Source organism: Sinocyclocheilus anshuiensis, unplaced genomic scaffold (assembly GCF_001515605.1).
Source record: "Sinocyclocheilus anshuiensis isolate Anshui unplaced genomic scaffold, SAMN03320099.WGS_v1.1 scaffold43, whole genome shotgun sequence".
Lineage (NCBI taxonomy): Eukaryota > Metazoa > Chordata > Actinopteri > Cypriniformes > Cyprinidae > Sinocyclocheilus > Sinocyclocheilus anshuiensis.
In genome coordinates this window covers 2,323,068-2,350,369 of record NW_015549580.1, presented here as the reverse complement: position 1 = coordinate 2,350,369, position 27,302 = coordinate 2,323,068, and the positions used below count along the sequence as shown (strand labels likewise).

Below are 27,302 nucleotides of genomic sequence, written 5' to 3'. Positions count from 1 at the left end.
GGAGGGGTGATGAGAGCGACAGAGAGTCCGATTGGGGCGGGCTCTCTCGTAATCAGAGAGAATACTGCAGCTCACGCTCAGATTTCCCGTGCTGTTACCGGCGTGGCTCTGCAGCCCCTCTCTCTCTCTTTCTCACATGCACGCTGACATTAATGCACAAACAGTGAACACGGATCTGTATCTTTGCGCTGAGGAGGCAACATCCCATACTCGTTTTCTCTGTCCTCAGTTTACTGGCTCCTGTTTTTTAGGCAGTGCGTCAGAGACTGCCACACAGATATGCCCGGTGAGACTGCGCATCGGAGCGGCCACACACAGGGCCTTTTGGACTCTGGAGACCCACAATCAGAGCTGCCAGGACCAGGTAAGCAAACACACACCTCACAGCATGCTACATGAGGGACAGAGAAGGACATACGTGGAAGTACACTAAGGATGCTCGGCTGAAAGCATGTGTCTAATTAATATATTTATTTGCTAAGACATTGAGCCAGAAATCAGGTACAGCCGCACCCAGAAACATCATCCAGCAGAGTCCTAAAAGAGCATTGTGTGCACTAAGTGGCTGTAGTACATGCACTCCTCCTTCCTGCCTGCAATTACAAGAGCATGACACAGCATCACTCCCAGGACCCCAAGTTACAGCATCAGTTGGAATCAAGGCTGTTTAGGACAAGTGCATAGGTGTCCATAACATGCCTGCATGAAATGACACTGATCTGATTTAAGATGTTACTTTCGGATAAGATATAGATGTTGTTTGTCTATTTGTTGAGGGAATGACACCCCTATGTTATGTACAAAAAATAATAACATTTGTTGAAGGAATGACACCCATATGTTATGTACAAAAAATAATAACATCTGTTAAGGGAATGACACCCATATTTTATGTACAAAAAATAATAAATAACATTGTCACAAATGACAGAGTATCTATGTATAGTTGAACTACGTTTAAATGAGCTTGATTAACACAAACAGTTTTTGTTACTCCATCTTGTGCTAATGGTAGGTGGTTAAATTCTGGGCACATGGTTTGTAATGGAGTTAATTGTCTTGATGCAGTGAATGCTTATCAAACTGTCTGCTGGGATGTTTGTGACTTTTAGTGTGCTTATACAGTAGGGCTGCACGATTAATCGCAATATGATCGTGGTTTTGCGCAGCTTGTCAGTGAACAACGGCTCTGTGTAGTAAATGCTGCTCCAGAACCAGCTTTACTGGCAAGATGCGCATTAAATATTGCATGCGATTAATCATGCAGCCCTGTTATACAGGCTTATCACTTTTAACATTGAATAATTAGCGAAGAAAGCACAATCTGCAAAAAGGCATGGAATTTTCCAGTAAGCATACAGGCCTGTGTGTGTTTTAACGAGTGGAAAGATTGCCCTAAAAAAGAGAACCCTCATGTGTGACAGTTTGTTGGCACTATCTTTAGATAACTGAACTAATAAGAAGAAAGGAGACTTGGGACCGAGTGCTCGTAAATTTTGTAGTCATCTCAGTGAACTCTGCCTCTAAATCCGATGTGTATTGAATTGGATGTCACAAAACAGGATGGCACAATAATGTTTGTGTTCAGTAATGATAAGGGTGTGGTATTGAATAGCAGTGTGGAATATGACGGCATTGTTTGCAGGCCCACCTGGCAATGATAGTTTTGTGTATAATTTCTATTGTCAGCATTAAAATATACTTGATATTACTTTTGTGTGTCCAAAAAAGAATAGAGGCATCAGCTATAATGCAATCCACACACTTTTGTTACAAAAACAAGGCCTTTCCATTTCCAATTGATGTCTTTATTCACTTTTCATTGTTATTGAACTGCTATTGAATATTTAAAGGCACTGTGAAAGAAATAGATGTTCTTTAATTGAATAATATGTTGGCACAGTATGAGAGATAAGCTGAGTGGATGTCGGGTTTGCCTGGCCTGCTTCTATTCTGTCCCTCTTAATTACATCACACACACACACACACACACACACACACACATACCAAGGGATCAGATAGGTCTGACATTAGATGATCAGACATTTGGGGTTAATTTGTCTTTGCTGAAGGCTGCTCTATACAGCATACACCAGTTCCATACATAACCCTCTGTGACTTTCTCAGAATAAAAGCTATGAAACATTAAAGTTTTTAGCCATGAAAGTATTATCAAAGCTTTATTTGTTGACAAGTATCATATTGCAGCTGACACAACAGACCTACCATTAGGGAATCTATTGGTAAGTTAACAGGGATGTTTCATAATTTAGATTAACTTGTCTCTAAGAACAAAACCTTGTTCAGTCAGCCACTGCTTCAGAAAGTCTCATTAGCATTTGTTTTAAACCTAAACAATGCATATCTTTCTTCATCGCAATAATTGTTACGTCAATGAACAAAATTCAATGTTTGACGTCAATTGAAAGCAATGGAAAAGGAAAGATTTTGTAGAATGCCCATGCATCAGATATTCCTCAGGACTTGCTGTATTACGCAAGTATGAACGTGTATGGCATTTGAAACTGCATTCGGAATGGTGATGATGTCTACTCACTTCCATTGTTCCAGCTCATGTTTAACAATAAATCATAGTTTTTAGATCATCCTACCATACAAACAACAGAGGTCTGAGATTGAAGGGCAATCAAGAAAGAGGTCAGACATAACTCCATCTGTTGTTTTATTTGAGGAGGTGCCTCGAGCAGGTGTAACTTGGAGTAGGACAAAAGTGTGCAAAACTTGCACACACATGTACAAACAAAAACACACTTCTGCCTTTCCCTGTAGTGATTTTGCTCTGCAAATTACGTTTTTGAGGCAACAAAGGCCCCTTATTTGTGAACACTCTCACACACACAGTGATCGCTTTGCATACAGCTTCAAAACAGTGCTGCCTTCTTGTGCAGAAAACAGACAGCGTGACGTTATCTTTTTTAATCATGACTAAGCAGAACAATTAGCCTATAGTCTCACAGACACACATACACAAAAACATACAGTCGAGTATGCACACACACACACTCACACTCACAGTTTAGCTTGAATGGTTTGGGTGATGTGTACACACAATGAAACACACTATTATGGCATAATATGATGGATCTGCCCTCTGGTGACGTTTTTAGGACACAGAAGGAGAGACAAGTGGGAGGGAATAAGATTGTGATACAGAGAAGAAAATTTAGAGGGAGAGAGGATCAAAGAGTGATACACATGATGAGAAGGGAAAAGAAGACAATGGACAAAATAAGAAAAAAAAAACAATTAATGTACAATTACTGTAAACAGTTACTGTATATGTGGAACATGTTAAGCAAAGAAGCTGAGAATACAACAAAATGTTAATGGCAATGCAGCAGTGTGAATTAGAGTCAACCAGAAGAGATTGTGATGATAATCCACATCGAGTCTATTGGAAGGTTATTGTGATGCTGAGAGAATTTAGGAGATTGAAGTGAGGAGGAGGAAATAATCTAATAACAACTCCATTTTGCCACAGACCTGTCAGATAATCAGTGCAGTGGGTGAAGAGCTGACGGGAACTACTCTGTGCTAATCATGTTAGAAAAATTTAACACGTTTAAATGCACCAAATGTCATGTGAATGTCATGCTTCTGTTTAGTGTAAGGAGTTACATGACTGTCACTGGCTGTATCTCTGTTGACTATTGCAGCTATGACAGGTGACAGGTGCTCTTCAACAATAAAGTGTTAGGTATTTAAAAAAAAAAAACCGATAATTTAGTTGTCCGAGTACATGTACTCACACATACACTTGTCTAACTATTTTGATTTTTAACTTTTCCATCCTTTTCACGTAGATACATTGTGTGTGCATGCGTTGGTATTAGAAATCCAGAGAGAAAAAAGAGATTTCTGCTGACACTGCTGCTTATTTTGCTCTCTTTAAAATCCATGCTGTCACTTTGAGTTTGCCGTGCAGGCAAAAAAGATCATTGTTTCACAAAGATGTCCAATTACTCTCTGGACATTAAAATGCTCCCCATGGGGTTGACCCGTGGGGAAAACCCTCACTTCTCCTGAATACAAGTACAATAGTTCAGTCATGATATCTTTTAAGTATGATCAGAGCTTGTGGAAACACTCGTACCAAATGGCTATGGTATCACAACTTGCACAAGTATGTTCTGGCATGTAATGTTATTACATTATACTACTTTTGGATAGTTCTGCTAGTTGTCATATAAAATTTAAATTAATTTGTTCTGCTGGATTTATTGCATACAGTTCAGTTTAAAACACTTTATATAACTGCAGTTCAGATGACCTTTTGCAGTACTGTATTGAATATTTCATACAGTGACATTTCAGTGGCACTACTATTCATGTTTGGGGCAACATAGATGGATAAAAAGAGATCAGCTGGCTGATTCAATTTAAAGTCATTTTATTAGGCATTTCATAATACGTTTTCATAAATGATTTTTATAATATACAATATTGTCAGGATGTTTTTGAGTGCTGTAAAACACAGTATAAAGATTTTCTTTGCCAAAGAAATTTTCATGCAGAAATGTGTCACCTCAATAATAAATCTATGCAGATTTTCATGTATAGAACAAAATGTAATAATTATTTTTCCTTTAATCTTTTAGATCTGTCTGGTCAAACATCCAGCTCTTCAGCCTCAACTCCAACAGACAGTGCCTCCAGTCCTTCTCCAAGCAGCCCTCCAAAACTCTCCCCAATATGTACTCCTTTTGGACCCCGCCTGATAATGGCCAAACCAACCACATCTCCTCGCCCACAGCCTGAGGGTGCAAGTTTTGAATTAGAAGGGCATTCTGGAAATATCAGCCGACCAAAAGGGCGGTTTGGTAGAGTAACCTGCAGACGAGGTCCTGTGAAAATGGAACGGATCAAAGTCCTAACTGGATCAGAAATAGAAAGTGACTTTCAAGAGCCAGAGACCATGGACTCAAGGGTGGTAATGGGGCAAGAGGCTCTGCTGAGAAACATGGACACACAAAGTGGAGTGCTGCTAGGAAAGCAGATAGGTCAAGAAACACCTAGTTCAGGACACCAGCCCTCAGAACCTTCCATGAAAAGGCACATTGGGCTAGATGAAAATGCAAAGCTAGATACTGGTCAGGTGAGTTCTACTGCAGATCAGGCTAAGAGTTTGACTTCAGTTCCAGAACAGGAGAAAAGCATAGGTCAGATACTTGATTGTCAAGTCCTAGAGTCCAAAGTGAGAGATGCCGAATTGACAGACAGCAGTAATCTTTTCCCAGACAATGAGGGAGAGCCACTGTCTTTATCTCAGGGTGAAGTGCCTTCCTTGTCATTTTCCGAGCCTCCCTATGTAGTTGACCCACAACGCATTGGTGTCCTTCCAGGACTGGATCCTGATCGCTATTATACAGCCCCTTCCACCCCCATTAAGATGGCTTACTGCTCACATCTCAAGCAACAGTGGCGCCCAGGGAGCCCAAGCCAAAGTCCAGGATCTCCAACTGATGAGTCTGATCTGTGCTCCCCTCCTACCTCTCCCTCTGGTTCCTACATGACTGCTGAGGGAGGCAGCTGGACTTCATACACCTCCAGCACCTCCCACTCATGCTCCCCAAACTTAACAGCTGAGGCAGAGTTGCAAGAAGCTCCTGCTTGCTATGTGGAGTCCCTCTCAGAGATCGGCGATGAGGTTGGAGATGATCAAACTGGTAACGAGAGGGATGCTTGTCTGGGTAAACCTGATATGCCGGAGCTGCTGCAAGGTGTTGCCTGTGAAGTGGATATACTAACAAGGGACACCTGTAGTCCTCATTGGGTGATAGAACATGTTTCCACACAAGAGAGCAGCAGCAACAGGAGAAAAACAGACCGCCAGGAGGACACAGGGGTGTCTGAGGGCTCTCTGAGGCCTAGAGATTTCCAGAAAGCCCCTGATGCAACTCGAACTTTTAATGATTCACATCAAAGTCTTGAAATAGATTTCAATGCCTGTTTCTTAGAGCCATCTGTGAGCCTGGATCACCCTATAATACCAGACGATAATGCATCTGCTGCACTGGATACAGGGAGCAAAACCCCTGTCACCCACTCTCCAGAGACTGTAGACATAGAAAGTAATAGCAGTGATAGTTTATATCTTGGTTCCTCTGCTCCTCTGTTCCATGGCTATTCTAGAGAGGATGGGCTTGAGAGTGATGCAATGATTCCTGCTTCTATGTTGCCATTCCATGGAAGCCTGATAATCCAGGCAGATTCCATGGATATAACCCTGTTCCCCACTGATGATGAGCAGGGGAATGATGTGGATGCATATGGTGCTGGAGAGGAGGAAGCCGATGTAGATGAGTATGATGATGAGGATGATGAAGATGAGTGCGATGTTGAAGATGTGGCTAATGACGAGGCACAGCAACAAGAGGCAGCTTGGAGGGTTGGAAGGGAAGTGGAAGACCCAAATGAAGATGACACCTCTGCATCTTTCCTAAATTCCCTTTCAGAGAATTCAATAAACGAGGGTGTAGATGAGTCCTTTGCTTTTCAGGATGACACAGAGGGCTCAATTGATTCCACGTCTTATAACGGGGATGAAGACGACCATCTGTACTGCACAGAGAAGCATGCAGAACTCTCCCAACAGTTCCCTGGGCCAGATGAACCTGTGCAGTCAGTAAGCCATGCAAAACCCGAATCTTCTGGCAGTGAGAGTGAAATGGAGATATCCTCTGGATCATCTGAACTTCCACGTGTAGAACTTCAAGAGAATCTGGCAGACTGCAGTGTTCATGGTGAAAGCGTAATCACACAACAAATTTCAGAAACAACGTTGCTGAAGGGTGAGCTTTCAAAAGAATTGACTGCACAGATCAAAACAATGGAAAAGGAAGGCAAACAGAGTACAGATCCCTCAACAGTCACGGTAACATCAGAGAAAGGACAGCAGATTGCCACAGATGATCCAACATTACCTGTTGATCAAGACAAAGTAGAACAAAATTATAGTACAATTGATTCCTGTGTGGCAGGTGCTACAGCTGCTGACATGTGCTACAAGACTAACATAGATGATAGCCAGGAACTGGATCAGAAAAATGGAAATAGTATGGAGTTGGACACATCATTGCAGTTAGCAGAAACCGCAACCAATGACCTAAATAAGGGAGTCCCCCAACTAACATACCTGGATGAGTGCAGCCCCACAAACATTCCAGTTTGTGCCTATCCTGAACTGTGTGAGGTGTCAGATAATTTAACATCAACTGATGTTTTACCATTTGAACGTTCCATGAATCAAGATAATCTGACAGAGAATCAACCTGGCAATGATGATGTAACCCATACCTCTCAAAATATGTCCTGCTCCACATACAGCAGACTTGTCATTTCGCCAAAGAAAGAGAACTCTGAGAGCTATATGACAGAAAGGGAACTTTACTCTGAGAGTTGGACACCAAGGGACCCCTTGTCTTTAGGTGAATGCTGTGACTTTGAGGCTGAAAATCTGCTCATGTGTGAGCTAGCTAGATCAGTGCACAGTAAAGGTTTGCCTGTCTCTCATAACATTGCCACTGGAGAAGACATCATGGGTGATGATGAGGACAACAACCGATATTGTGACCTCCAAGCGAAAATGACAGACATTGATGTTGGTGTGGTTGAGTCAAACATTGCCAGCTGGAGATCGATTCAAGATCTTTCAGAGGCAGGAGGGGATGATGATGCAAATAACCTTCAAAATCCAGAGAGCAATCCGCTCATAGATTGCAGTTCAGATAAGGGTCTGGTGCCATTGTGGAATGATCCAGAAAAAACTTGCACACCCTTAATCCTGAGTGCTCCATCAGAACTTGCATTGAATATGCTTTCAGATGATGCGAAAGATGTGAAAGATCAAACTCCAAATACAGACTTCAACATTCCAGAGGATTTATCTTCAGACACATTAAGGAAGGAAAGTGATGAAATGACTTCTGAACGGCCTCAGGATCTGGAATCTTGTCACGAACCTGATATTGTCACATTAACAGCAACCATTTCCCCAGAACACGCTGATATTTGTGGATCTTCTTCAAAAATAGTCATTTCTAACCAATCAGATAATCTTGGTCCAGTTTCAAATCAGGGTCATTCAAATTCTCAACAAATTACCCTAACAAACACTGACTCTGTCTCGGAAAACAAGCTCACATTCAACTTGCAAGGAGGATCGTTTGGCACCTTCACATTCAGAAAGAACCCAACTGATATAAAGATTGTTGACCCCTCAGAAGCAACAATTCCCCAACAGATTTCTGTCTCACATAAAGAGACATCAAACTCCTATGATGTGGCTTCAAATGAGGTTCACATAAAAAATGAAACGGTAACAGATGAAGCTAAAACCACTGAGAGACAACATCTTGAACAAGAGACTACAACTGACGCTCTGGATCAGGAGACAGATAAATCTGACTCACATGAGAAGGGAAAAGAGGGATTGAAAACATGTCAAAAGAGAGAGGAACAAGATTTTACCGAGAATGTTTCGTTTCTGGAGCAGAACAAAAATCTTGATGGTGATTCACATAAATCAGGTCTTTCCCAAGCTGACAGTGATGAGGCAACACCAAAAACAGCACATATTGCTAATTCAGGTCATGCCACAAAACCAAAGGTAATTGATGCCCTTAAAACCAACATTGCAGATTTAGCCTCAATGGAAAATGAAAAGATCCAGTGCCAAGGAAAGGAAATGGAGACTACAGGTAATCAAGCTCCACATTTTGATATATTTTCAGTGAGAGAGGAATTTGGTGAAACTCAGCAGAAAGATGATGTCTCTATAACAGAGAACACTGAACTTAACCAAACACCAGAACAATCAATGTTTCACTCCCCTGACCCTAGCTGTATTGAGCCAAAAGAGTCTGTTCATACAGAGCCAGTAGTTGTAACTCAGACAACAGACCTTACAAGGCCAGATGGGCAGAAAGAACTTTCAGACAGTTCTTTGAGCAGAGTAAGTTTGACAGAAAGCACAAGAGACATCAATGACAATCACGTAGGGGGCAGTTCATCCCTCAGGGTGGACAGCTCAGACCAAGACAGGGTCTCTCCAACATGTTCATCCACTGTTGTCCAGGAGGAGGATCTCTCTACCCCCATTCAGGAGTCACAGCCCATCCATGACATCTCCCAAACATCTGCTGCTTCCTCACATATTCAGCCAGCTCCTGACAGCAAACCCAGCCAACCTGACTATCAAAGTCCCTTTCGGACTCCTGAAATAAGCAGTATGGAATCAGCAGCATGGGAAACAGAGGAACAAACACCAACTTTGTTTCCTATTCAAGACACATATGATCATGAAACTGAGAGAACAGTCATGACAGCAAAACCATGCAGACATGAGAACCCTCCAGGTAAGCTGTTGGTTGTTTGTTTCTTTATTTGTTTAGTTTGTTTCATCCTAGGAATCATTAGTATTTAACTATATACATGTTATGTGTTTTTCTTGAGTAGTATGCAAGGGACACCGAACAGAACAGTCCCAGTCCACAACATCCACTGGACAAACAGACAGTACCCATGTCCAAAGAACACTGAATCAGTCAGATGAAAGAGAGATGCTCCCCTGCATCAGTCCACGACCAGACTCCTTGGTAAAAACTCAGCAAAAGCAAGCTGAGCGACTGAGTATAGAGCGAGACGTGTGCCCAATTAGCTACAGATCAAAAGGCCCAGAGGATGTGGATATCCCCTTCAAAAACAATAGTATGTTTATCATCTGTTTTAGCCATAAGGCATCAGCATCTTTCTCAAGTACCTCTTTTATGGCCTCTATAGCAAAGCAAAGCAATTTATTATTTTTTTTTTCTTTCTTTCTTTTAGTAGGTTCAGGTAATGAAACGGACAGTGATGGTTCAGTACCTGAGCTAGAGGAACCCAGTGGGACATTGCTGAGACCCTCAAATCCACAGGTGGGCTGTAGATTCATTAGCAATCTTCATAAACTGCATTACAGATGTAACTCACAGACCAAAAATAATTCTTGGCTGAACTAAGTTCTATCATGACAACTCTCGGGAGATTTTAGCATGGTAATGGAAATGACAGTGTTAATGTATTTGGTCTTGGCGGAATAGATCTGCAACGCTGCTGCTGCTGAATTGGTTATTGCTGTATTTGTAGATTATTGCTGCTGCTGCTGCTGCTGTAAGCAAGTACAGGAACTTGCTACTGCCAATACATATGTCGATATGGTGCCGTGAGTGTTTAATACATACTGCTGCTGCACAAATAGCCTATAAAATAACCCGTAGCAGATCTATACAGGTGGAGCTGGGGAAGGTGGAGGGTTTCAGAGGAACTCTGAAAGCGCGCTGCAATGCTCAAGCGAATGCTAACCAGCCATTTAAATGTAAAGCAGCAAGCTCATTGGCTGTGTATGCAACATGAACCAATCAGCTTGTGACAAGTCATTTAATGCTAAGAATATCATCAGTTTATGTTAAGGACTCATCAGCCTGCGCCATCTAGTTTCATGGCAGAACTTGGTATTTAAATTAAACTGTGATTTCTACTCAAACTGTGTGTGTGTAACAGAAAAGTACCTGAATTGAGTAAAACTCAACATTATATGTCAAGCTATCCCAGTTGAGTATCTTACAATTAACTACTAGTTAGTATAACAGTAGCGCATGTTAGCATACTAATGTTACTTTGTTTTAACCATATGTCATTTAAAGTGTTGGTAAAAAAAACACATGGAACACATGTTTTACACTTAATTACAATCAGCTAGTGGAACTGGACAGCTAGTGTAAATGTTGAAATTAAGTAAATTGAACAAGCAGCAAAAAAAACTATTTTGAATGCAGCATAGAACATTATTCAAAGGCATTAGCAAAGATATACTTGCATGCAACATTCTAAAAAAAAAAAAAACTATTTTTGCACTTTTGAATCTAGTTGAGTCTACTGTATGAACAATGTTAGGTCCTACTATGCTCTCTTCATATCTTCGTTTTTTCATAGTTATCACACTCTCCTGCTGATGAGTCAGTGAGCAGAGCCAAACAGAGTCGAAGTGAGAAAAAAGCACGAAAGGTGGGACTGCACATCCAGTTTCATGCAGTTTTAAGGCTCACTATATTGTTCACAAATTCCCTGACCTACTCTCTTTTCCTCCATGTGGTTGTTATCATTACAAGGCGATGTCAAAGCTCGGGCTGAAACAGATCCACGGAGTGACACGCATCACCATTCGGAAGTCCAAGAATATTCTCTTTGTTATTACACGTCCAGATGTGTTCAAAAGCCCTGCCTCAGATATTTACATAGTCTTTGGAGAGGCCAAGGTTGGTATTTTCCCATAATTTTTTTTCTTATTCCATATGCAAGGATATCTTCCAAAATTTGGCTGCAGTGGCACAGATTTCCAATTGCAAGATGAATATTTAAAGTCCCCATGAAATCAAAATGAAAGTTTTTTTGGGTGTTAGTATCAATATGTTAGTCTTAAGGTTATCTATAAGGCAGTGTGCTCCAAAACAGTGACAAAATTCGCATTTAGAAGATATAAGCATTTAAAGCTTGCAGTTCGTCACTTCCGCCAAAACGGCTCAACGATTTTTTGGACGTCACATCGTACTTCAGCTTCTCATCAAACTTTCTGTCCAATCAAATGCTCTCTAGAATCCGAAGCGCCCGCCCCCTACACTATAAAATAGACGCTGAAGCCGCGGCTGAAATCGGTCACTTGTCCACAGAATTAGTATTTTCTGTACAGAATGGCACGTAGCGCACTATATAGGGGACTGGGAACGATTCAAACAGTGTAAATAGAGGAAAAAAAATTAACTTAAATGATTTTAGCAAATGGCTGCAAAATAACAAAGAGTGAAAAATTTAAGGGGGTCTGAATACTTTCCGTACCCACTGTATTCTCCATACCTTGACCCCATATATTCCCTTACATCATATATGTTTTGTAAGCCCCTTCCTTTTGCCTTGTTTCTAATAAACTAAGATCAACTTTTGGTTGGGGCATAACCCACATTGCCACTGGAGATAAAGGAATTATTGGAGCATGTCCTACCTCCTCCAGTCTCATATCACTTACTAAATTCCCCACTCTCCAACCAAAACTATTACACTCTTTTTTCTCGTGTTCCCAACTAGGTCTTAACACTTTCTTTGTAGGGTGATTTCCACTCTGACCTCTTAAATTTGCCCAATAGGATACTATTAACTGTTGTCTTCTTATCTGTAATGGCATTTCTCCCATCTCTACTTGAAGAGCTGAAACTGGAGAAGTTAGAAACGCTCCACAACAAATTCTTATGGCTTGAGACTGAATTCTATCCAATTTAACTAAATTAGATTTATTTGCAGATCCATATACTAAACAACCATAATCTATTATAGATCTTATTATGGATATATATATATAGTTTTTAAAGCCAATCTATCTGCTCCCCATTCCTGGCCAGAAATACCCCTCATCACATTAACTACTCGCTTACATCTTCCCACCATCTTTTCTACATGCTCTCTCAACTTCTCGCTTACATCTTCCCACCATCTTTTCTACATGCCCTCTCCAGGGTAATCTACTGTCAAACCATACTCCTAAAAATCTTATTGTATATACACGTTCTAGCTCTTGTTTATATAATTTTAACTTAATATCAACAGTCCTCTTCATATTTGTGAAAAGTATTATTTTTGTCTTTTCCAATGAAAACTTAAAACCATTTTCCCTTGATCACTTTTCTACTTCATTTAATGCACATTGCATCTTCTTTATAGTATACTCTATATATTCTTTCCTTTAAACCAAAAGAGCCCCATCATCAGCAAACAAAGACTTCCCCAGACTTGAATTTACCCTTGAAAAAACATAATTAATCATGATGATAAATAACAGTGGACTAATTACACTGCCCTGGGTTTGCGTAAGTAGTAGACGTATTAGGGAAGTAACACGTAACATTTTAATTATATTTTGCTAAAATGAACGAAATGACTCGAAAAAAGATTCGTTCATTTTGCTGAACGAGACTCAAAGGTCCGAGTCGGTAAAATGATCCGAACTTCCCATCACTACTCTGAACGGCTCTAGCCCAAGCTGTGCTATAAACTAACGCTATTGGCTATTTTAAAAAGGGGCGGGGCTGCTTGATATGTCCCGCCTTGTCTTCCCGTTTCAGTTAAAATGACATCAACACAGAGTAACGCTGCGTGTTTCTAAGCATTTCAGGGAACCTTTAAATATTTATATCTTGATCTGTGTTTGTCTTCATCTGTGCATTCTGTCTGTCTCTTCTTCTCTTTGTAAGATTGAAGACCTGTCACAGCAGGTACACAAGGCAGCGGCAGAGAAATTTAAGGTTCCTCTTGACCCCTCACCTCTCCCATCAGACATCACACCAAGCCTGACCATAAAAGAAGAGAGCGAGGAAGAAGAGGAGGTATAAATCTTTCATTTCCTCCATTAAAAGGATAGTTCACCAAAAAAAAAAGAACATTCTGGCATTTACTCAGCTTCATCTCGTTCCAAACTTTTATGATTTTTTTTTTTCTGTGGAAAAAATAATGTCAGTAAATAACGACAAAATCAATGACACCATTTTGGATGGCCTTTTCCTTTTAATAATATGCTTGCATGAATGAAGCAGCTGAATTAATATGAACCATATTCTCTTTCGCTGTTTGTAAGCTGGATGAGGGCGGGCTGGAGCAGAGAGATATCGAGTTGGTGATGGCACAGGCCAATGTGTCTCGAGCTAAAGCAGTCCGTGCACTGCGCCACAACAAGAATGACATCGTCAATGCCATTATGGTGAGAGATTGCTTTTATATTAGCCATTCAGCATTTGTACATCCAGTGCAGGGCTCGCAAAATTTCAAAATCCCTGGTAGCCCTTCGGGCAGGCACTCTTCAGATTTTGGTAGCCCGAAAATGTAACTAGATAAAAAAAATATTTTATATATAGAAAATCAGATGGGAGTTTAAATGTCAATCAAAAATATTTTCAATACACAAATATCAACAAATATGAAGGAAGGAATTTTATTTCACTATTTACAGGGTATCTGCAGAATTTTTTTAAATAAATTTAAGGCAATTTATGACCCATTTTAAGAGCTGCACAAGTAAAATGAACACAGTACGAGTGGGGTTGAACAATGTCTATGGTAACACACAGTATTGAGCCATAAAATTACATGATTTACAGTTCAGATACAGGTTTTCACAAAAACTAAAATCTTATACAACAGCATTTCAGCCTTTAGACCAGGGGTTTTCAAACTGGGGTCCGTGACGCAAAGCCAGGGGGGTCCGCAAAATAATTTGCTATACCGTATTTTCCGGACTACAACTCGCGTTTTTTTATCTTCTGAAATGTGCTATGATTTATATTCCAAAGTGACTTATATAGGCTAATCGGACCATTTTTATGAAAAGGGATAAATCAAGCATATAAATTATGTCAATTTAAAACATATAAATATTACTGTCTTAATTGTTTAGATTTTTAGAAGGCACATTAACTTCTTTCCCATTTACAACTCTGTTTGCTGCGTAAAATCATGAGTTGATATTTGCATTGATCTGACCATAAACAGCAAGAAAGGCTTATTGGAAATGCAAATTCATTCTCAGCCACGAAATGGCGCTTTAGGAGCGCTGAAATATTGCGGTTTCCCCGGTAACGGCTGTACACAAAGCAGCTCCATGCTCATAAACGCTGCTTTATCAGGAATTATAGGTCAAATGAAATTAAAATGCCAACGACACGTTTCTGAGGACAGTCGATTCCCTTCAGATACATTCAAATAAAGACATCCGCGCCGCGTTTTGACTTGAAATGTGCAGAGCTCATATTTATTCATTGACATCATGCATTTTGAAGTTTAATCCAGCCGTATCGCGACTCTTGTCTTTCCGTCCCCAACTGTAAGACCTCTTGAAATTATAATTAAGACCATTGAACGCATTTAAAAATTTTTATGGCCTTAAGTTTGATACAACTCACTTTATGAGTTTTTAAGGACCTGCGGGAGATCTGCATTTAAGATAGCCCGTCGGCCAGAGTGGTGATACATTTTGGTAGCCTGACTGGAAAACAGAATAGCCCCGGGACCTCGGGCTAGCGATTTTGCAAGCCCTGCAGCAGTGTAATGCTTAATTTTACACTAGATTACCTCTGATTCAAAATCCCATAAAACGGCACTATAATAGATTCCCTCTTATAATAGGACCTCCCATAAGCAAACAAACTAACCCAAACCCTATTTTTGACATTTTTAACTGTGAACACATAATTTAGTCCCTTCATTTCGTTTTTTCGGTATCAGTGATTACTGTTTTTTAAAGTGTTACTATATTTGTGAGAGCATTTTGAGTCATCTGGTCCCTGCAAATGCAACAATAATTCAAAAACATGCGCAAACCTTTTAATTGCTATTGATCTTTTGTTTTTTTTTGTCTATTCTCAGGAGCTGACCATGTAAAAGAGGAAAAGACTTCTTCCCCGCCCCTTGTGTGTTTTCTTCCCCAAGTAATGCTGCTATATTGCACCGCCCAAACTCCTGCTGAAATAAATCTGTTACAACCAGAGCTGTTCGTTTCCCAACATTATCTACGAATCATATAAATGCACCTTACAAACAAAAATGTATCGTTATACATTTTGAACAAACTTTTAATATTGCCTTAATGGCTCAGATGGTAGATCAGAAGATTGTAGAAATAAAAGCTTATATCCTCAAAGCTGATGGTTTGAATCTGACCTGAAGTTGTTTTTTTAGAACTTTCCCCTGGGGTATGTGTGTATTTATCTTATCTTGAATGCTGAAATAGTGCACATGGTTCGAAAATTAGACTTACATTGGTTACAGAAGCATGTTTTTAGCATATTGTAATTGAGCAAATTATATGGATTGTGCACAATTGTGCAACTACAAATCAAAGATAATATTTTTACTCAATTTTGAATGCAAACATGACATCAGGTAGACTATTTGAACAGTCGATTTTAATCCACATCAATATGCAAAAACAAAAAGATGACCAAAGTAATAATGATGAATTATCAGTCTATGATATAAAGGGATGAACATTAACAAAACTTTTTTTCTGCAACATCTCATACATTTAAATGTCCTGTGGAGTCACACACTTCTTTTCACATTCAGCATGAAAACTGCATCCCAAAGAAATCTCCACATTAGATTTTAGTGCAGTGGAGGTACGTGATTATATCTGTGTTTGCTTCATTCATGAAAAATCATTTCTAATACTGTTATGCTGACATCACCCATGCACACACAGGTACACAATGACCTTACCACTATGAGACTTTAGTTTTATGGAAAAGTTAACTATATAACCAGCATTAGCTTCAACATTTTAGTTTAATGTAAGCCTCTTTATATTCACGTTAATAAAAGCCTGAAAATGTAAAGATAGAAGCTCTTTATTCAAGTAAGATCTGTGTATTAAAGCCAACCATCACTGCGTTTGGTCCTCCAGGTAAAAGTCTCTGCAATTTCAGCTGTTCCCCATCCTCTTTCAGTTCCCCTCCCTACCTTCATTGTCCAGATACATTTGGATCAGCTTTTAGGGGGCAGGACATTGGCCTGGAAGTGGCCCTGATTGGTAATGTTGCCGGCAGGGAAATAACGTGCCACTACGAAGGTAGAACCATCTGAGGCCACAGCTTTACCCACACCAAGTTCCTTTGAGCTTTTCCACACCATTGCAGTGAAGTGACCTAGAACAAAACAATGATTCTTACATTAATTGGTGTGTATTGTAGTGAGGAATAGGATGTCCGTGTGGCTGTCACAAAATATTTATGCATGTTTGCCTCACATAAACCATGTGGTGCTTGTGTTAGTGCGAAGTTAAATATTTATATGCTGAGAGACAGAGTGGAAACATTTGAGTGGCATAAGGGACTCAAGTACATTTTATGCATTTGGCAGATGCTTATCCAAAGCTTACAGGAATATGCTTATGTGTTACACCATATGCTTACAGGAACACCCATTCCTAAATTCCCAACCACATATTTACAGATTTAGAGTCAGTATAGACATTATCCACAATCTATATAGTCACTTCAGTAGATTGTGATTCCTTCAAATGTGTTCTGCCCTCTTGAGGTGGTGGGTAGTATTACTCATTTCCTGCAGGCTGAAGCTGATAACAGGCGAGGTGAATAAAAGCTGAGGGGGCGAGTTAACAGCTGCAAGTCAGACATCACACTGTAAGAGACTTCTCATAGCTGAATTTCATGAGGAATTTCCTGTGCCTGGGAGGGCTTTGGAAAGCTTCATTCCAATAGGATGAGTCACGTTTTACAAATAAAAAAAAAATATTGAAGAATATTGTATTACACTGTCTGGGCCAAACTTATCTGCTGTATGGGTTTGTATTATATTTGGTTATAAAACAGGGGTTATGAATATAAAAAAGGGTGCTCAATCCCGTTAATGTTAATCAACATGCCTGCAAAGTTTAGTTCAATGCAAAATTATTTCGGATGACACAAGAGGACACAATGTCACTCACTAGTGCTTCTGTTTTAAGTAAATATTAAACTGATGAGGTTAATAAAAAGTGTTAACATTCTTTCTCTGCTAAAAAAAACTTCTTAAACCAGGTATTCTGGTCTTAGTCATTTGACTGATTTTAGAGGGGTTTTGGGCAGTGTTTAGTTGGTCAGGCTGTATGGAATGGGAGTGAATGAAGTACAAAGTCTAGCATTAATGCACAGAAAGACCTTAAGATGCTGGTTCAGATGTGTTTGATAAGAGCTGGAAGTAAACTTTGCAGGTAAGTAGATCTCAAGGAGCGCCACTGCTGTAAATACTCTTACCAGTTGCAGAGGAGAATCCTGGCTGGTTGAAGTTGTACTGGTTCACTTCATTATACCAGCGATCAGACACATCTTTACCTGTTGGCACATGCGCACAAACATACACAGATTCTCATGTGAAATGGACAGGCCCCAAAAATTCAGTTATTATGAAGTTCAAGTTCAAATAATCCTAAATTCCTTATTTTGTAGAATGTTTGTTTGAACATTTTTGAAATCTGGTTTAATTACAATATTATAGTAAATCCAGCTGGAGATTCCATGGTACAACTTAAAGCTTTATATGACCCACTATACATTTAGTGACATTTTACAAATCACCCCAGACTGGCCAGACATTCCAATCTACTTAGTAATCAGCTTTAGACTGAATATGGAAGTAGTCAATTCATAATGATTCCCAGCTGTTGCAAAGAGGAGAGGACGGCAGTCTGCACTCACATCCATGTAAATATATTTCAGATAGTCATTTTGAAACAGAAGAAGAGGATTCATACCTGATTGATCATAAGATGCCCATGCTAAATTTTCTCCACAGTTTCCTCTACTAGACTCAGCACTATGCTTCAGAATCCTGGTGCTAGCAAGGCTCTCAGCATATCTACAAGACACATGAGTTCAGCTTAATCGAAGAGCATTAAACTGTAGTAAAGATGCAGAACAAGCATATGAAAGAAATGATCTCACCGTGCTGCTTCACGGCTCAGTTTACTGCTGAGTTTTAAAGGTGGGGCTTGATGTTTTCTCCTGTACTCATTATGAGTCTTCATTACCTCCTCACAAAAAAGCCTGGAGGCTGCAAAGTCAACAGGGAATCAATAGCAAGAGATTAGAAAGCTCTGCAATTTTTTTTACTCTTTGCTAAACTCAACAAACATACAGCATAAAATACGTATCACTTAAGGCTAGTACTAGCTTGAGAACAGAGATGTACAAACCAGGGCCCTTGATGTCCTTTCATTTGGCCCGCCAAAAAATAGGAAAAAACAAGCCATTGAAGCATATCTTAATTTCAAGCCATTTTTGTTTTGTTTTGCTTCGAAATGTAGAGAATGTAATTGAATTTGATTATTTTTAATGTACATTTTAACAGTGTAGTTGGTTGTACAGTAATGCAACATTTACACAGCCCTCAATCACGTTTGGTCCTTTGTGTTAGAATAAAATGTTGAAAGGGTTTCAGTATTTTTTTGATAACAACATTTCAAAATGTATTTCTGCTAAAAATGTAAAATAAATAATAATAATTAAATTTAACTGTTTTAAACAATCGTTTATATATAATATATTTTATTACTTTTGGAAAATAATATATATTTATAAAGAAGACTGGTCTAGACTGGACAAATGTTGCCAAACAGTTGTGCTTGCCACGCTTGCTGAGGCATAAATCCAACTACATGATGCTATCACTCAAACAAAGCAAGGATTGAGTAGCTAGCAATCCCCAGCAGACACATACAGCGTGATAAAGCTGGCATATACTCAACCTGTGCTGACAAAACTTCATTCAACAGCAGAGGATGGTAGTGACAGCGACTGACGAAAACATATATTTGACAACATCACAAATGCTAAAGCAAGACAGGGATTTGGAAGTGAATTGTGCACTTACCTGACTTCCCCATGGTAAGAAGACTACTCTAAGCGAAGCAGTTCCCTCACTGTCACAGTCCCTGGCAGCTGTTACAATGCTTCACTCTTCTCTCTTGTGTTTTTCCAGTTTAGCCAAGTAGCATCTAGCTTTTCATCCTCTGGTAGCCACACACTGAAACATCTTACAAGCAAGCTTCAGTTGAGTCCATTTTAGCATTCCCTACAAATGTATGCTATATTCTTTCTCTTTCCTCTTCACCACACCTTCTTCCCTTTCTTTCTCACACTTTGTACAGGGCAAAGGAGATTCTCCAGTCAGGACTGTGATGATGACACCATCTGTATGAGCCACGTGGCCTTATATGGTGTTGGCATTGCTGCTTTCAGCTGGAAGAATTGAGCTGAAACCACACACTTGAGTTAAACTAAATACAAACCGACAGAATGAATGTGCCGTACAAGCGTATAAATTATACATAACAAAATTATACATCATTTTCTCTAATGACAATCACTTTCTATTGAGAGTGTGCCACTGACCTCGATGCAGTTGCTCAAGGCATTTCTGTTGTAATCATTATTATCTCTATTTAAAGAAACATGAAAATAAAAAAGGGGTTTGGACATTGTGCCAAAATAATGTGAGTGTGGATGTATGAATCTTGCTTACCTACCAGATAAACACTAGAAAGCCTGCTACTGTGGTATAGTCATATTCACTGGATTAGCAACAGACCAACTAGACATCAAATAACATCACTGATCAATGTTAATTCAGATCAGATTCAAAACGGTTTAAGTGATCAGATTCAAACAGGTAAAGATATATTTTTAGTGCAATTAGACATTAGTTTTAAGTATATTAGACTAAAATATGACATAAAAAAACAATAAACATTCAAAAAATATATTTAAAAGAAAAACAATTACAGTTAAAAATCAAAGTAAAAATGACAGGTTTTAGTGAAAATGTGACAAAGCAATATAACCAGCTAGCCAACATAGACCTCTGGTGGAGAGAATTAAAAGTACTTTTTTTTTTTATAGTTTGTACAAAATATCTCAGTAGCTCATGGTAGAGGTTGTAAATACAATGTGAACGTACATGTAAAACAGAAAAGTGAATTATACTTTAAAAAGCTTATTAAAGCATTATCTTGGCATCTGCATGAATGCTAAAATGTGATACATTCTTCACTTAATTATGATGATCAGTGCAAAGACGCATTAATAATTAATCAAACAAGCCAAAAACAGTAGGCTGCAACTAGATAATTGTTGCATAAGTTTGCATCATCAGCCTCAGAATGTTATTGCCAAGTTTACAATAGATATGAAATTTTAAAAAGTATAAATGTCTTAAAAGTTTAAAATATGGCACTGAAAAATGTTAAATGTAAGGTTTTGTATTTTTATTACGACATCTGTGCACGTAACCTATTTACTGAAGGCAAGTGGTAAAAACTAGCATGAATATGCAATTCCTTGTGAATGTAATATCTACATGGTCTGTGGTTTCAATCTAGCCTATTTTGGCCTTGAAATCAGCTATATGCTCAGGCTTGTGTAAACTCAGTGGAGTCTCAGGGGGTCTCAGAAGATAAGGTTTAGTCACATTTCACACACATTCACTCTTTTTAACAGCCTGTCCTGGTCTACATGCAACACCCACCCTGGCTCCATGTGGAAAGCTACACACACATGATCCCACACATAATATTCATCTCTGTAATGAAGACTCAAAGCTGTTCACCTCAAATTTAAGATTATATGTTTCAAAATGGGATTGACAGTGCCACCATATGGCCCCATCAGAGTACCCACAAACACCATCACCATGTTTTAGAAGCTGAGGACAATGGTCATAAATTGCCACGTAACAAGGGTACACTACAACCATATATTGAATTTGTTTGTTGTCTCTCTACTGGAGTTCTTCTCACTGCATTAAAATGATAAGCAGCTTCCACCCAGGATGTTCTCGCCTTCTGGTTTAAAGTAATCAACCACGAACCTATAAAACTATAAAACTGTAAACCGTTGATCAAGATTAATCATGATGACCAGTCCTTACTTAAGCCTAGCATATTGTACTGTCCTTCACAATCTTGTGAAGTTGTCATTGTCAAATACTTCCATGGTGCAGAGTACAGTACAAAGCCAATTAATTGCAAAAGCATGTAACAAGAAGTGCTAAGTGTAATAGTGTGTAGTGTAATAATGTATATAAAGTAGTAGGCTACATGTAGAAAGTTGTATGTAGATGTAGAAGTATATGTAGAAAGTAGACCAGTCACTGCAAATAAGCAGAAATGATTTGCAAAATGTTATGTACAGTGCAAACTGAAAAAGGTGCATGAAGTACAGCAGCAGAAGAGTGTAAAGTAACCGTTACCAAGTGCAACTGGAATGATGTGATAGTTTTTTGTTTTGTTTTGTTTTGACATATTGTTTTTTGAGATGTGTTCAGCAGGCTGACAGCTGAAGGGAAAAAGCTTTTCCTGAGTATGCTGATTCAGCAGTGGAGACTACGCCAGAGCGCGTCCACACCTCACGCATCGGATGCTGTTAAAAATCATAATTTGTGTTCTACTGAAGAAACAAAGTCACCTACATCCTGGATGCCCTGTGGGTAAGCAGATAAACATCAAATTTTCATTTTTGGGTGAACTATCCCTTTAATGGAAGGAAGTTGGTCTCCAGGGATGTGTTGGCTGGTTTTCATCACCCGGCCATTAGAGGGCTTTCTGATCACAGACAGTGCAGTTGCCATACCACACTGCGTGATGCAGTTTGCTAGATGCTTTCAAAGGTGCAATGGTAAGTTTGTCAGGATCTTAACAGACAGGTAAGCTTTCCTTAATCGTTCCTTAATTTGCATAGCTCTGACTATGGTTCTGACGCAAAAAAGGAGATCCAGTCAGAGTCGATGCAGATGAATTAAAATGTATTTATAATTTCTTCCACTAACCAAAGAAAGCAGAAATGATAATAAATGACATTAACTGAAACTGAAAAATTTTCTTTTAATATCCGAAATCAATCAGACCTCTTACAATATTTCTAAGTATTTCTAAGTATATCTCTGAGTATTTCCGAGTAAAACAATTCTACATTAGTAAAATAAATCAAATAAACATTGAATAGAAAATTCATATACTCTTACACTGCAGCAAGATCAGATAAGCAGATACTGGGCCCCCTAAGGGACACAATGATTTAGAATCCAGTGCATGTAAACTGCAACTTATACAAACATTGTGGTTTTCACACCTTTAGACCCTAGAAGGAGCTAGACAATCTATATTTACTATGTCTCGAGAACATCTTGTCCCTTGGGTTTCAGAGAAAAGTAACAGCTCCTTTTTTAGACATAGGAGAAGATTACATTTACTGAGACGACAGGAACCCAGATGCCTACCATGCAACTGTTAACACAAAGGGGCCCTCAGATCAAAAGTTAAACAGTGTAAGTTGAAGTAAGCATCCTTAAATGTTCAACACACACAGATTAATACTAAAATCATAGAATACATGGATAATATGTTAGATATATGAAAATATTAAAGTAATAATAAAATAATCACAAAGATTAATTCATAATGCATAAAATTCATGCGGCATAATATTCATAAAGCATAATATTCATAAGGCATGATTTCTATATGGATATAAAAACATAATAATTGAGAATTTGCAGATTCGATCACATCAATAGATATCGTACAAAAGGAATACATTGAAATATAAATCAAAAGAAATAAAATCACAACATAAAGTAAATTCTTATTATAGAGAATAATGAAGAATAATGGTAAATCATGAATATATGTATGGTTGTATCCTTTTTTTAACAACACACCAGGTTCTTTTTTAAGGTCTATTCTATTGGGTAAAACCACAGGTGACGACATTTTCAAAAGGCCTATTTGAACTCATTTTATATGTTAATTTCTTGAATCAAAAATGTACACACCAACATGAACTTCACTCTAGCCACCATTAATGTAAAACAGGTCAGAGGCCAGAATCTTTTTTTTCCAGCATCAGTGCTTTATTAATGCAGCGTGGACAAATATATTCTCAGAAGAGTAAAGGAAACAGGTAAAAAAAACTAATATTTCCCCCACATACCGTTCATACTTATACATACGTGATCACAAAAACTTTCCGCTTTTACTACCTAAAAGTACCAGCTGCAGTAATGGATTCTCTGGCATATTTACTCTAGCCTGATGGGGCCAAACTCACACTTCACAAACTCTTCTGTGTTAATTTTTAGCTGAGCTCCCTCACAGAGTCTGAGACTCTTAGTCAGAATTTCCCTGCTGAAGTGGAAGATTTCTCCATGTGGAACATGGAATGCCACTCCGATGTTATCCCACATGTACTCTTGTCTGGCTTTTTTAGGTATACGAATAGCTTTCATGTTACGAGACAGCCAGAAACGGTGTGTTTTACTCATTGCATTGTGGACGCCAGATAATGGTGTTTTCACTAAACGCACACACTGCATCCTGGGTATTCTTGAGCAGGGGATACTTAGAGAAAAGCTTATGAGCATGAGGTACATGAATCACAATAGAATACATCACTTCCTGCTTATAGACCACAGTCTCAAAAATGCGAATGCTGGGCTTCTGGCCTGGACAGAACTGCTGTTGGTAGCTTCTCAACAACTCATTGATCGACATACTGAAACGGAAGTTCCCCATGCGTGAGGATGACAGAAAGGCTGGGGAAGTGGTGAACTTGTGCAAGAAAGGTTTTACAATGTAGCCATCCAAGTACTCGTTTTCAGCCATTGTAATATCACCTCTGGAAATGTCTGGGCTCCACCATACCAGATCGCGATTTGGTGAGTCGCTGCGTGTCCTCCTCAGGGTGTTCTGGGATTGATCTATAGAGGTAGTCATTCTCTATTTGCTTCCGTTTGAGCTCTTCAAGCTTCAGGTATTGCCCATCATAGTATAGCTCTCTATGTCTTCTGTCATTGGTACGAAACATGCTTTCAAGTTGAGAAAAGCTGATGAAATCACTTCTGAAACAGGAGTGTGATGACTTGTTGCACTGAAAGAATACAAATGTTGTATATTTTGTCATGTTAGCATTAGGTAATATTTTCAACAAATATACTCAAAGCAACTCTTTTATGTCAACCATGAAAAAAAAGTTTTTTGTTTTTTTTTACAACACAGATCTGAATTATGACAATCAAGCACGTTCTCCAGAAATATTTTTCGGCCTCATTTTATGTCTATAAAGTAGCCTTTATTTTTTATCACCTCTAGAAATGGCCGAGATTGGCGTGTCTTCATTTACATGCTGTCAAAACTGCAGTCCGGTGTTGTGTAATATTCGGTTCCTGTGAAAAACTGTTCCAGGCTCCAGCGGGTGGAGTTTACGTGAATAGTCATTAGTTCCCATGTTGTGGGCGTGTCCTTGAAACAACGCGCAAACGAATGGAACTGAAAATATTAGTGCACGCTCCTCAAATCGCTACTTGTTTAATGGATTATTTTGAACAGGTAACGAAGTGTCAATGTTACACATTAATTAGCATTAACTGCAACAGAGTCAAAACAATGCAGTTTGTGTAATATGATAAATCGTCTGTAAGCTGTTTTTGCTTGATTGATTACAGGCACACAGCAAAACAATAAGCGAATAACCTATGCTAACCTTGGGTAATATAGTTTCTTATTTTTTGATGTGTTTAGCTTTTTGTACATTTCATTTGTGGGGCATTAATTGTTGTTTGAATAGTTTGATTAGCCTATACGTAGGCTACTGGTGACTATTATGTTCACAACAATGCTTGAAACAAATATATCTGTCGCCTAATAAATATAGCTATAAGCTATCCTGTGTCATTTATAGAAATCTTGTTTAGTTTGTATATAGCCAGTGTTTCTGTTACCTAAATAAGCTACTTACATACTGAGAACAAATTTTCTTGCAGTTAAAATGTTAATATTGTAATCATTATAATTTGTAATTGATTATATAATACAGTGCATAAACCTTAAATGATTGTTCTGATGCAGTCTTCTTGGACATAGGTCAGCAGCTACTCCAAGAATATTATTTAAAAATTTGGATAAGAAATCATATGTCTCATCATCACCAATGTTATAATATGGCTTTGATTTGCTTTTGTGATGTTTCCACATATATTGATCATCATGTAAAGTCACTGTCTGTTTCAGACTGGATGAGAGAGCTGAAGTCACTGGTACAGTAGTTGATCATTGTGTGAACTGGACATACATGGAGGCTGTTCTCATCGAGTGCCAATAAATATCTCAGACACTCACTTAATTTTGCATTGCTTCATTCCACATGTATACTTATACACAACTTTCCTTGTCTTTTCAATTTGAGTTATATTCATAAAGCAATTACTTCTGTACTTGTCATAGTAACATTTAATGAATGTAACTAATATTTATGTGATCAATATAATTTGAGTATAATTTTAAACAGTAAAAATAAAACACTTACTAAAAAGATAACATGTTATTTGTTAACCTGCATGTCATGTTACTATTAACCCACATCAGAGAAATGTGAACATTAAAGTGTTGTTAAATTATTGAAACATTACCTTTAATTAATCTCAGAGGATTTTAATCTTGGGAGGAGACAGGAGAACAGAGTTTGGCTGACAACAACATTTGGGTTTCATTGTATGTAATAGTTGTAAAATGTGAAAAACAATTTTGAATAAGGTGTTCAAATGTTATAAATTATTAACACACTGGATCATGAAATTTTGGATGTTTTCACACACCATTCTTAAACATATGACATGATGAGGTTGTTTTTCAGTGCAACGTATGGTCAAAGAACAGAAACAATGTATGCTTATATATGATATTATAATATTTATTATTAGTAGCTCTTTCTCAGATTCTCTAAACCGTTAAGCTCTGTATTTGACTTAACTAAATACAATAAAGAAAAATGTGATATGCTATGCTAATATGACATACTTTGTAAGTCAATTTTAAAGAGACAGTTCATTTAAATATAAAAATTAACTCACTCTCATGTTGTTTCAATGTTGTGTGACTCCTTCTTCTGTAGAAGGTACTTTAAAGAATGTCAGTGTTTTTTATTTATTTATTTTTTGCTCATACTGGTTTCAAATGGGTATATGATAACAGAATTGTCATGTTTGGGTGGATTTCTACCTTCAATATATTATAATGTATTAGTACTTGGATATTGGTGATTCCCAAACAGGCTTATGTGGAAAGATTTTGATGTCTTTTTTTTTTACTTAAAAAAAATAATAACAATAGTAGTAGTAGTAATAGGAGAAAATGTGACAGAAGTGCATATAGTGACCTTAATTATAATTTTACCTGATATTCATAATAATAATAAAAAAAAGACACATGATGGGGCTGTGGAGGCTGGTAAAAACTGGTTATTTAAAAAAAAAAAAAAAGATTAAAGAAAGAATGACACAGGATGCTCACACCAATTTTATTAGGCCCAAGATAAATTTGTAGTGGTTTGTTTCAGGCATAGTTGTATGCAAACTGTACTAGTCTCCAAAGACAACTAGGTAGGCTAATCAAATCAAACTATTAAAAATAAAGCCCCACAAATTAAATATATAAAAAGCTAAACACACCAAAGAGTAAAAACTATATTAGGTAAGATAGGTTATTATCTTATTGATTGTTTTGTTGTGTGCCTGTAATCAATCAAGCAAAACGTTACAGACAATTTATCATATTGCACAAACTATGCATTGTTTTGGCACTTTTGCAGTTAATGCTAATTAATGTGTAACACTGACACTTCGTTACCTATTCAAAATAATCCATTAAACAAGTGGCGATT

The 27,302-nt window shown here is 38.2% G+C and overlaps 2 protein-coding genes and 1 pseudogene across 2 annotated transcripts; 1 reads left to right on the top strand and 2 right to left on the bottom strand.

The window, feature by feature from the left end:
- Positions 1 to 19: 19 nt before the first annotated feature.
- LOC107657733 (uncharacterized) lies at positions 20 to 15,787 on the top strand. The gene is made up of 9 exons (XM_016445962.1): positions 20 to 364; positions 4,620 to 9,377; positions 9,478 to 9,729; positions 9,847 to 9,935; positions 10,993 to 11,064; positions 11,169 to 11,315; positions 13,299 to 13,430; positions 13,679 to 13,801; positions 15,463 to 15,787. Exons 1-9 carry the CDS (start codon positions 280 to 282, stop codon positions 15,475 to 15,477), a joined length of 5,673 nt encoding a protein of 1,890 aa, XP_016301448.1. The 5' UTR covers positions 20 to 279; the 3' UTR covers positions 15,478 to 15,787.
- Positions 15,788 to 16,441: 654 nt separating this feature from the next.
- LOC107657734 (Golgi-associated plant pathogenesis-related protein 1-like) lies at positions 16,442 to 19,845 on the bottom strand. The gene is made up of 5 exons (XM_016445963.1): positions 19,465 to 19,845; positions 18,537 to 18,645; positions 18,347 to 18,450; positions 17,850 to 17,927; positions 16,442 to 16,739 (listed from the first exon to the last, which is right to left on the bottom strand). Exons 1-5 carry the CDS (start codon positions 19,475 to 19,477, stop codon positions 16,579 to 16,581), a joined length of 465 nt encoding a protein of 154 aa, XP_016301449.1. The 5' UTR covers positions 19,478 to 19,845; the 3' UTR covers positions 16,442 to 16,578.
- A 3,822-nt stretch (positions 19,846 to 23,667) lies between these two features.
- On the bottom strand, positions 23,668 to 24,361 carry LOC107657608 (uncharacterized; annotated as a pseudogene).
- Positions 24,362 to 27,302: the final 2,941 nt, after the last annotated feature.